This window comes from Podarcis gaigeae, assembly GCF_964106915.1.
Source record: "Podarcis gaigeae genome assembly, chromosome: 6".
Lineage (NCBI taxonomy): Eukaryota > Metazoa > Chordata > Lepidosauria > Squamata > Lacertidae > Podarcis > Podarcis gaigeae.
This window is the reverse complement of record NC_139682.1, coordinates 46,172,830-46,185,112: the sequence shown is the minus strand read 5'-3', so window position 1 is coordinate 46,185,112 and position 12,283 is coordinate 46,172,830. Positions and strand designations below refer to the sequence as shown.

Sequence of the window (12,283 nt, the reverse complement as noted above, 5' to 3'; positions counted from 1 at the left end):
GGAGGAGGCACATGAAGAAGGGCCTCAGAGGGTGGTTTCATGGTCCAGGTAGCTTCATATGGAGAAAGACGGTCCTTGAGGTATTGCATCCAAACGGAATCAACAACTCACATTCTCAAAAGGGAAGAATCACAGGAATAATCAACACACACATGTAAAGACCATTATATAGAATCATAGAATCATAGAGTTGGAAGAGACCACAAGGCCCATCGAGTCCAACCCCCTGCCAAGCAGGAAACACCATCAGAGCACTCCTGACATATGGTTGTCAAGCCTCTGCTTAAAGACCTCCAAAGAAGGAGACTCCACCACACTCCTTGGCAGCAAATTCCACTGTCGAACAGCTCTTACTGTCAGGAAGTTCTTCCTAATGTTTAGGTGGAATCTTCTTTCTTGTAGTTTGGATCCATTGCTCCGTGTCCGCTTCTCTGGAGCAGCAGAAAACAACCTTTCTCCCTCCTCTATGTGACATCCTTTTGAACATGGCTATCATATCACCCCTTAACCTCTTCTCCAGGCTAAACATGCCCAGCTCCCTTAGCCGTTCCTCATAAGGCATCGTTTCCAGGCCTTTGACCATTTTGGTTGCCCTCCTCTGGACACGTTCCAGTTTGTCAGTGTCCTTCTTGAACTGTGGTGCCCAGAACTGGACACAGTACTCCAGGTGAGGTCTGACCAGAGCAGAATACAGTGGCACTATTACTTCCCTTGATCTAGATGCTATACTCCTATTGATGCAGCCCAGAATTGCATTGGCTTTTTTAGCTGCCACATCACACTGTTGGCTCATGTCAAGTTTGTGGTCAACCAAGACTCCTAGATCCTTTTCACATGTACTGCTCTCAAGCCAGGTGTCACCCATCTTGTATTTATGCCTCTAATTTTTTTTTGCCCAAGTGCAATACTTTACATTTCTCCCTGTTAAAATTCATCTTGTTTGTTTTGGCCCAGTTCTCTAATCTGTCAAGGTCGTTTTGAAGTGTGATCCTGTCCTCTGGGGTGTTAGCCACCCCTCCCAGTTTGGTATCATCTGCAAATTTGATCAGGATGCCCTTGAGTCCATCATCCAAGTCATTGATAAAGATGTTGAATAAGACCGGTCCCAAGACAGAACCCTGTGGCACCCCACTAGTCACTCTTCTCCAGGATGAAGAGGAACCAGCCCTTTCACATTCTGTTCTTATTTGAAGAGAAACTTCTAGACATGCCTGAAAATGGCCACAGCTGCAAACCAACCCACACAATCAGATCCACCCCTTTAATTTTCAGATAAATGAACTAGGAATAATGATCACTCTCGTGATTTAGACACAATTGCAAATGCAGCCTGGACCATACATGCCACGGTACACATTGAAAAAGTGGGCAAAAAATGATGCTATTGTTCACCAACTTGAGGGTCATTTCCCATAATTATTAAGTATCTTGAAACACTTTCCATGCAGGAGATCACAAGAATCCCAATCTAATTATCTAATCATATGGGACAAATTCCCATGCCTCTCTTTCACTGGGCTAGTTCAGACATAACACAAAATTTAGCACTGCATAAATAAGCCTAGGTAAGTCTTAGGGCTCAAATGTACCCCCTTTTCTTCTTGTGTCTTCCCTCTCCTGCTCTGCCTATGAGATGAAAAACTTTCACTTGCATTTTTAGAAGAACCGTAACTTGCCATGTCATCTAAACCTAGACAAACAGTAGTTAATTACAACCATTGTCAGTAGAACAAGCAGTTTCCAACCATTGTTCATGAAGTCAGTTTCGTAAGCTAATATAGTACGTTAATCTTGTTGGTTTAGGGTTTGGATGACATGCTATATTCCAGTTAATCTACACCATAGGTTGAAGCTGGCACTCATCTGCCCATAGATACTTTGGAGATGTTGGCAAATGACAACTAAGCCAATGTGTGTACAGGCAGAAGGGATAAACCATCAATAAGGGCTTCCTACTACACAGTCATAAGGGATGCGGGTGGCGGTGTGGGTTAAACCACTGAGCCTAGGACTTGCTGATCAGAAGGTTGGCGGTTCGAATCCCCGCGACGGGGTGAGCTCCTGTTGCACGGTCCCTGCTCCTGCCAACCTAGCAGTTTGAAAGCACGTCAAAGTGCAAGTAGATAAATAGGTACTGCTCTGGTGGGAAGGTAAAAAGCGTTTCCATGCGCTGCTCTGGTTTGCCAGAAGCGGCTTAGTCATGCTGGCCACATAACCCGGAAGCTATATGCCGGCTCCCTCGGCCAATAAAGCGAGATGAGCGCCGCAACCCCAGAGTCGGCCACGACTGGACCTAATGGTCAGGGATCCCTTTACCTTTACCTTACTACACACTCATGTGGGGAAACAGATATGTGCATTCATTATTTCTAATGAAAAATGTGTGAAATTCATGCCATGGGGAAATTTGTGTTACAAATTGGGTTACATGTGCTTTTAGAGTGCTTAAATCAATTAAAAAGGTAACTAATCCATCAGTTGATGGAAACTGCAGGAGGGGAGAGCGCTCTCGCACTCAGATCCTGCTTGTGGGCTTTCCAAGGGTACCTGGCTGGGCATGGTGAGAACTAGATGGACCCTCCTGGCCTGATCCAGCACTCTTATGTTTGCTCATAATCAAGCCATATTAAACTAAATGGGGCTTACTCCCAGGTAAATAGGAAAAGATTGCTGCATACATATTTACCCAATTAACATTCATGACAGTTTTGGGGTATAGGTTGTGAAAACCTGGGCACCATTTTCATAGAATCGTAGAGTTGGAAGGTACAGTCCAGTGCTGGAATTACATATAAGCTAAACAAGCTATAGCTTAGGGCCCCACTCTCTTGGTGGCCACCCCAAAAAAAAATTAAAGGGAAAAACAACTGGATGTACATTTCTAAAATATAACATAAAAAACAAATAAAATAAAACCTACATAAAGCAACAGTGTTTTGTGTTGTGTAGGCTCCTATGATGTAAGTAATGGGCCCCACCTGCTAGCCTGCTCCCTAAAATATCACTGGTTTGCTCATTTCTATATACAGTGGTACTTCGGGTTACAGATGCTTTAGGTTAGACACTTCAGGTTACAGACTCCGCTAACCCAGAAATAGTGCCTCGGGTTAAGAACTTTGCTTCAGGATGAGAACAGAAATTGCGCGGCGGCGGTGTGGCGGCAGCAGGAGGCCCCATTAGCTAAAGTAGTGCTTCAGGTTAAGAATGGACCTCCAGAACAAATTAAGTTCTTAACCCAAGGTACCACTGTACTATAGGGTGCCTACATTCTGCATGGTCTGGTTGCATGGCAACATGTGCAAATGGCTTTAGATACTTGATAGGTCCATAAATTACCATATATATAGCATATGTTCAACAACAAAAAAAACAGCGACAAAGGACAGCTGGACATGTAAAGGGCCCCATTGCCTTCAGTAGATTAGGGCCTCATCAAATCCTGAAGGTACCCCAAGAGTTATCTAGTCCAACCCCTGCAGAAATCTCAACTAAGACATCCAAGACCGATGGCCACCCAACTTCTGGTTCTACAGGTTTCGTCCATTGCACAGTGAAACTGATGGATCTGCCTTCTCCAACTAACGACTGCATCGTGGCAGAAGCTCTGCTGAGTGTGTTTTTTTTTGGGGGGGGTGCATAAGCGTTAATCCGTCCCTCGGAACACTGTGCTATGTTAGCCTTGAAGGCGCCGCGGGACTTTTCCTTCCAGGAAAGCAACGCTCCGGTTTGTCCTTTAAGCACACTTCTTTCAGAAACCCGCTTCCTCGCCGCTGGCTGCGCGCAACGAGGCGGGACCAGCCGGCGCACAAGCGGCTGGGGGTGCTCTGCGGACTGAACTCCAGCAACCTTCGGATCCGGCTTCTTTCGTTTTCGTTTCCCGGAAGGGTAGTGCAGTAATCGGAGTCCGCGATCTCCTGCCTTTGCTTGCCAAGCAGGGAGGGAGAGAGAGAGGGGGAGGGAGAGGGCGGCGAGGATCAGGCGGCAGAAGACTTGCTTTGCACCCCGAGCGTCCCAGCCCCCGGAGCAGCGGCTCCACCTTCCACTTCCCACCTGTAATGCAGGTAAGTAAGAGATGCTGGGAGCCTGTGGGACACCTGCTCTGCACTCACCGGACCCCCTGTACCTCCCCCCCCCCACTTTCAGTCCTCTGCGTCCAGTCTCTCGCGCCAACTCCGTTTTCTTTCTCTCTTCTCTCTCTTAACGCGCATCCCAAGTTCATCACACACGTGGTCCCCATCCCTCTTCGCGTCCCGAGCCTCAGGTTGTATGTACCTGAGACCCTCCCACTTCCCACGTTCCTCGTGGACAGTTTCAGCTCCCCAAGTCCTCACATAAAGTTTTCTGAGTTGTTTCTGTTAATTGGCTTATTTCAGGCTGGAGAAACTCTGGAATTCCCCCCCTCCCTCCCCTTCCCAGTTTATTTCACAAGAGGAAAGGAAAATAAGCTAATGTTCTAGAAGGAGAAGCGTTTTGGAGGAGAAAACTGGAGGGTCAGGGAGGGATATAATCAACTTAAAAAACAAAACAAAAATGTGTGTTGAAAAACACTTTCTTTTCTTTTTTCCTTGGCTGACAGGCTAAAGCTTTTCGATTGTTTTCACCAAGTGACAAAGACAATTTTGGGCTGGAATATGTCATTTGTGAATGTTGTGACTAGGCTGGAAGAGGAAGAGATCATTTTTTAAACCCAGCATTTATTCTTAGGCAGTGAAGATTGTACATTTGAATTTCATATATGGGGAAAGTAAAGAGCAACTTGAGCTTGTTCTTGAGGATGTATTGCCACAAATGGAGAAATAAAGTGTTAGCTGGACGGTCTGATTAATATTCTGCAGCAAGGGGGGGGGAGTATGTTTGTTTTTGGTTAATCATTTCTGTTGCCATGCCTGAACAATGATTAATTTAGACCATTATTTAATTTCCTCCTCTACATTTCTCTATTTTATTCAGCTTTTAAAAAACAGTTTAGAAGTGAAGTGTAAAAATGGGTGGGTATCTTTCAGTTTTATTTTCACTGGGTGTTTGAATCTGAAACACTTTTTAAACAGTTGTGTAAAGAGTGCCTTAAGTGTGGTTAAGGCTAACTATAACAGCAAATTGTCTTGTGGCACCTTCAAGACTTATCAAATGTACTGTGCTTTTTAAACACTTAATTAGATGGATGATAGACTTCAGTTCACAAAAGCTTGTTCAATAATGTATAAACAATACGCAATAAGGTGCTGCTGATTTTTTTTGGGAGGGGGAAGATAACAACCAATTAATACAACTACCTCTTTGCTAATTAAAACAGCTAACAAGCCAGTCTATGTGTGTTCAGGCCCATTTTAAAGACACATAGACTTCAGTCTATTCGGAATAGACTTCTTAGTGTCAGTGAGAATACACAAGTATTTGAGGATTTGAGACTTAAGTTTCAAATACTGATATAGTAAAGACTTAATAAATCCATAGAGACATAGGTTAATTAGCATGAAATATGGCTAAAAAATAGCTATAGCATCTGACATATCAGCCTCAGGTTAGCTTTTTTAAAAAAAGGTAAAGGACCCCTGACAGTTAAGTCCAGTCACGAACGACTCTGGAGTTGCAGCGCTCATCTCGCTTTACTGGCTGAGGGAGCTGACGTTTGTCGCAGTTTTTCCAGGTCATGTGGCCAGCATGACTAAGCCGCTTCTGGCGAAACCAGAGCATAGATCCTGTTTATTTCAATGATGGAGTCATAACCTTTGCTCTCTTCCATCAAAATCAATGAGACCTAAACTTCCTTAATTTTGTCTGAATCATTGCCTTCAGTTACAAAGTGCTTTGCATTTATTTATATTGCATTTCTCTCTACAACCACCCTGGTATCTATTATTCCCATTTCACAAAAGGTGAAAATTGAAGCTGTGTGTATATGCCATATATTTAAAACACGCACACCTGAATCCTGGGGACTGTAGTTCACCCCTAGTAGAAGCAGCACTCCATAAAGTACTTAGTATTCTCTGTTTTTTTAGGGGGGTGGACTTTAAATTTATGGTTTATACATAGCCTGAAAGAAATTGCCTTGCTCAAAGCCACATGAAAAACACTTTGCACAGATGTATCCTATGCATGGATACTATTATTGATTAGGGCTATGGTTTCAATCTCTATAAGAGACATATAGAGATTGTGACAGCAGTGCTGTAGTCTCTAAACAGATTTTTTTTTTTTTGAGTTGAGAAGAAGATAACTCAACTCAAAAATGAAACAAATTTCTTCTTCAGATCTAAGTCTTGCCTAAAAATTGCACTGACAGAAACATCCCTTCTGTGCTTGAAATTTGGTGAATTACTGCCAAAGATGGCTGTGCACACACTAGAGTGTTAATACACACATGGGTCCGCCAGATTTGATCCGCCCCCCGTGGGGTTTTGTGCACTTTCAGCCACATATGAACTCTTTAAGTTGATTTCTGTCCAAGGGTTCCCATCTACATCAGTAGATAGTGCTTGATGGGATGTATTTGCATGGTGTGCTGTTGTCCTCTCCCCCCAGTCACTATTTCCCCACCCTCCTTGAGTTCTGGAAATCCGAGCTTTGTTGTGGGCAGGTACTGTATTGGTTTACCTGTGTGTGCCTCCTTTTGAGATTCAAGTTTTCTGATATATCAGACTTGCACAAAACAGTAGTTTTCTTTAAAAAGTGTGTGTCCTTCCCAGCCATGACAGTAGCTTGCCCTTCCAGAGTTCTTCAAACTTGAAGTTCGTTATGTGCATGCCTGCATGTATTGGTTTGCCTGTGCACTCAGCATTTTATTATTTTTATTTTTAGATGCAAGTTTTTTGATATATAGCAGATTTGCACAAAACAGTGGGTTAAAAAATAATAATATGTGTGCCGTGTGATATGAGTTACTCCTCACCAGCCTTTCCTGCACTGTATCATGATCGAATGGCAGCAGATTATAATACAATGACCGTTGCTATTGATAAAGCTCTGCTTTCCATTTTTATCTCACCCTCCCTCTGAGGGGATCAAGGTAGTATTTGTGGGGTTACGTCATTTTATCTGTGCAACAAATCAAGGATGTGGAGGAGGCTTGGATACAGTAAGCAGCCCAAGATCACCCAGTGAGCTGCATGGCTTAAGTCAGAGGTCGGCAACGTATGGCCCATGGGCCAGATGGGGACCACGAAGACCGTTTTACCGGCCCACAAGCTTCCCCTGAACTGAGCCGCCCACTTGGTGAGTCCCCTGCCTGCTGCACTAAACCAGCGCAATGTGGAGACTTGCCGAGCGGCGCCAGAAATTGTATCTGTGCATGCGCAGCTATCGAAAATCACATCTGCGCATGCCCAGACGCTGGAAATTGCTTCTGTGCATGCACAATTTTCGGCATCCTGAGCATGCACAGAAGCGATTTCCGGCGCCACAAACATGCGCAAGTGTGATTTCTGGTGTCATGCTGCGCCAGCCCAGCCCACGGATGATCTCTGTGGGAGTGATCCAGCCTATGGCCGGTAAGCCTTGCCGACCCCTGGCTCAAGTGCATGGCCCTGTCCATCATCCAACAAATGTCCTTCTACACTGCTCTCATCGTCAAGCTGCCATCGGAACAGGTTCCACTTGCTTCTGTATAGCACAGAGTGATATAAATGTTGCAGCGGGGCATGACTCAAACATAGGGAATCCAGTTTGTTCTCCCCATCTTTGGTATGTTTCTCCTTTCTAAAGGGTGAAGTGGCAACTAGTTCTTCAGGTCCCGTGGCAACATCTGCTTTGCCCCTGCAATTCCAGCCCACATCTGTTCCATCCTTACTCTACGAGGGACAAATCTGCACATTACCAGGCTGCCTCAGTGAGTAGAAGGGTCATGATGTAAGGGACCAGTGATCAATACAATTTTTAAAAAAGCAAGACCTGCAACAAAATGTTGCAGTGTGAAGTGCTCCTGTTTGGATACTCCATTTCATTACCTCTCTCATCCACTCTTCTGTCCCCCCATAACAGACAAACCACACTCATTGGCCAGTGAGTGTGATCTTCTTTTGGGGGGAAGGGCACCCCACACAGGATTTCCCCTGTAAAGTTCGTACTTCTGCAAATCTCGAGTTCCCCCCAAGGCTCCTGATATCTCCCTTTTGCAGATGGATAGTTTCATTTTTGGCTGCATAAGCAATGACACTCGCTTCTGATCATCACTTCTCATATGTACAGATATTTTTATGGAGCAGACCTGGGTCAGGTGATGCACTGGTCAAACACACCTACTGCCTGCCACATTATTAAAGCACTCCTAGTGGAAATGAAGACAGGCGTAACATTTTAAGAGTGGAGGGGTTGGTCTGAAAGCACTCTCAACATTTTCTGTGCAAAGGCAACTTTTCTTCTACTGGGGTGGGGAAAATAAAATTTATGGAATTTTGCAGCTTTTCAGTTTGAAGCAGGAAAAAGTTTGGGGGGCGGGGAGTGAGGAGTGGATGGACAAGAATGATGGCTGAACCAGCATTCAGTAGCTTCCAACCCACCTTTTCTTTATACACAACATCTGTCTTCTTCGCTTATTAAGGCAAAGTGATCGTAAGAATGTCTTGTGATGTGAATGAGAGAGAAAGCAGGAAGCGAACTATCATTAAATGAGATATACACTCTAATTAACTTTTCATTCAGTTTTAGAGATGCAGGAAATAGAAAGCTTATGTAAGTGCATGTCTGAAGCCAGCGTGGCTCAGGGTTGTGTATTTTGATATGATACTTTATTCTATGAGAATGCAGAATTGATTATTTGATACACAATTCAGCATTCTAAGGACCTCACCTTAGTTTTCTAAAAAGCAATTTCCTAGTCCACATGGCTGTGAATATAGACTTGAAAATGTATAAGAACTACGTGGGGAAATCTCAGAAGCTGGTTGGTGGGGGGGGGGGGAGGGGAGCATTGCCTTGTTATTTTAATTTAAACATCAGGCTCCTTTGGTTGCAGGAATCCAGCCCTCTCTGTGGAGCAAAGATGATGTGAGTCACTGGCTGAGATGGGCTGAGAAAGAATATTCACTCAGGGAAACAGACGAAAGCAAGTTTGAAATGAACGGGAAAGCCCTGTGTATTCTCACCAAGGAAGATTTCAGATTGCGGGCTCCTAACTCAGGTTAGAAATGTTTCCCCTTAATAACGCAAGGGAAATGAAGGATTTCTTACAGGGAAAGAGACTTGGATGTAGGTATAACACTAAAGGGAATCTGTGGAAAAGCCCGTGCAAAGCCTTTGCACTCAAAAGGTGACAACACCCAAGGGCAGGAGTAAAATCATTTTGAGTAGGTCAAATACTTGGTTGAGTTTAACGGTGGATCTCAGTTTCTCAGGTACTCAGTAAACTGGGCTTCTGGCTCACAAAGCAAGATGGAAATTCCTGACTGACAAGGATGTCTTTTGAGTCACCAAATGTGGACTCTTCTTCCTTGGAGGATTTTAGTTGGATGGTCATCTGTCAGGGATGCTTTAGTTGAGATTCCTGCATTGCAGGGGGTTGGACTAGATGATCCTCAGGGTCCCTTCCAACTCTACAATTCTATGAAAATGGTGCTTAGGCTTTCACAACATATACCCCAAAACTGCCATTAATGTTATTTTTGGGGGGATATGCATAACGTGGGATTGGTCTTTCTCTATTTCTTTTCCCACAGGAGATGTTTTGTATGAATTGCTCCAATATATTAAGACCAAGAGGCGAGCCCTTATTTCTAGCCCTTTCTTTAACTCTGCCCTTCGGGATGCAGAACACACACAGGCCCAGAGCGCTCCAGAAGGTGAGTGCTATGGAGTTGTGGATTCATCTTGGTCAATTACCCTTGGCTGGTACTCCAGCAGCCGTGGATTCAAATCTTGGAGTCTCACATGCTAGCAGGCAGAATCTAGACCTTAAAGGTGGGAGGGGGAAAGGCTTAGAGAACCTGATCAGCAAAGTGAAGATTCAAGTACAACCCCTGATAGCTCCAGTTAAAAAGGTCTCAGCCAGTGGGACACAGCACAAAAGGAAAAAGAGATGGGGAGGAAGGAGGAAAACCAGAAAACTTAAACACCAGCTTTTAAGAGTTCAAAAGCTTAGCTCTCTAACCACAGGACTGATAGCCTGGTGCAACGATGCCAGGATATTGGATCCAAATAAAATAAACTGCTTCCTTCAGTTTTCTTCTCTTCTGAGATAATCTTTGGGGTTCTCCCCATAGGTGCCAAAGTCCATGCTAGATGCATAGTGCTAGGAAAGAACTTTAGCCAGTTAGTCTGTCATAGTTGCTTTGGGTCCTGGGCTTACTTCTTGTTATAAGTTCATTTCATAGTATTCAAGTGACTGGGAATATACTGAATGAAGCCCTGATCTCCTCACAGGTGTGAGATGTAAGTTAGATGGTCTCTCAGCTGATGGCCATTCACACCCGACAGAAAGGTTGATCATCCCTACAAGTTTTCCAAGCCATACAGACACGACTAGATCTCAAGCCAAGATCTTCTACAGCCCTGGCTCCATCAGTCTCTCTGATCATAATTTGGGGATCAATTACAGGGGAGATATTATTTGCTCGTTTCCTGGGACACCAGCTCCAGTCAGTGGTAAAATTGCTGGTAAGCATGAATTTTCTGTGATCCTTAGCTCCATTGTCATAAATCAGATTATATTTGTAATTTCTGTGGCACCTTTTCTACAAACTCAAAGTGTTTGATTTGATTTTTTTTTTAAATTGTAGACTGTGTTTCAAACAAAATGTTTCCCAAAGAGGTTTACAAAAATATACGCAAATAAAACACAAGACAATTCCGAAATATGGGGAGTAGGCAGCGCTTTCAAAGGGAAATATGGGAGGGGTGTGTGGCTAGGCAGCACTTTCAAGGAAGAATAGGCTGGTGGAAGTGAAGGCTTCATCCTCTTCCCTTGCTCTGTTTTCAAGCTCACTGTGAATATCTCCTCAGGGCTAGGCTCTCAAACTGGAAGACTAAGCAAAGGGAAACACAGCCAGGGGACATTTTCAGAGGATAATTGGTGGGAGAGGTCAAGCACACATCCTACCGGCTTGCTGTTTGTCTCCTATAAAAGCTTTCTTTGCTCCTGGATTACCTCAGCAAACACTGCTATGGGAACCTGTGTTTTGTTGAGGTAACATTTAGTTCCTTTCTTAGCTGCAGGCCACACAGGGGCAAATGCTGAACTTTTCACCCACTGAGAGTAAGAGAGGTCTGCTATCAGGCACAAAATTGCAGCGTGGTAGCCCTGCTCTTCCTCACATCATTGGTCACTTATTTGTGGTAGCTTGGAAGTGCACCCTCACCTAAAGGATGATACAGAATTGCCCAGTAAAGATGCCAATTTATGTCATCCTAGGTGATTGAACCACAACCCTTCTTTTTTCTGCTATACTACAGACTGCAGGTTACTTTGGGATTACGTCTACCAGCTCCTCTGTGACAGCCGATACGAAGCATTTATCAAATGGGAAGATAAAGAGGCCAAGATATTTCGCGTTGTTGACCCCAATGGACTAGCCAGGCTCTGGGGTAATCACAAGGTATCCAGTAAGCTTCTCATGTGGAATTATGTAGATGCAGATTTTTATTTTAATAAAAGTTGTTTGGGCCATCCCTAATCCTGGTGAAACAACCGAACAGAAGGGATACTTCCAGGTTTAAAAACCCAACTAATAAAAATAATGTATAGTATAAATGTTATTATTGAAGCTGCCTTTAGGGTGCATTGTTTGAGCAGGCATATGGGGATATCAGATCTGCTGGTTGGTAAGAGCTCCTAGCTGACAGATCCATACCCAAGTAAGTACCCCTAGAGTACTTACTCATGTGGGGATACCTTGATTTAGGTACAATGATCAGGCCAATTTTTTACTGGAAAAGTTGGAAGATTGTCTTAGATAAAAAAGTGGGTAAATTTATTTCACCCTGCCTTGGGGTTTCCACATTGTCATCAACAACTATTCTTCTTGAAATAAAGTCCACTGTCTAAAGATCTCAGTAGGTGTCCTGTTCAAGCAGTAAACATGGTTTACCAGGTTATTTTATTCTAAATTCTTAGCTACAATCTAAGAGGGATTGCAAGAGGGAGCTTGGTGGCAGAGCAGTAAAATTCTAAGCGCAATCTGTTTTAACTGTTGCTAAAAGGACTCAGGTTGCAGGAATGGAAAAGAGCTGCTCCTGGTACGATGATGAGCCACAGCCAATTGGAATAGACATCACTGGGCTAAATGTACTACTGATGTACACTAAGGCAGCTGTTTTTTTTTTTTAAAAAAAAATCTTATTAACTCACACT

The 12,283-nt window shown here is 43.8% G+C and overlaps 1 protein-coding gene across 7 annotated transcripts in view; it reads left to right on the top strand.

Moving 5' to 3' along the window:
- The first annotated feature begins 3,783 nt into the window (after positions 1-3,783).
- ETV7 (ETS variant transcription factor 7) overlaps positions 3,784-12,283 on the top strand; it is a 741,840-nt gene continuing 733,340 nt past the window's right edge. For 4 of the 7 annotated variants that reach the window (XR_014565775.1, XR_014565777.1, XR_014565778.1 and 1 more), the window contains exons 1-6: positions 3,787-4,061; positions 7,705-7,828; positions 8,954-9,118; positions 9,654-9,776; positions 10,357-10,590; positions 11,386-11,528. Coding sequence is in view for 2 of the 7 variants with exons in the window: in XM_083745088.1 (XP_083601214.1) it covers positions 4,056-4,061; positions 7,705-7,828; positions 8,954-9,118; positions 9,654-9,776; positions 10,357-10,590; positions 11,386-11,528 (795 nt within the window). In the remaining 5 variants the exon portion in view is untranslated. Of the gene's footprint in view, positions 4,062-7,704; positions 7,829-8,953; positions 9,119-9,653; positions 9,777-10,356; positions 10,591-11,385; positions 11,529-12,283 lie in introns of all 7 variants that reach the window. The other 3 variants (XR_014565776.1, XM_083745087.1, XM_083745088.1) reach the window with 2 other exon arrangements.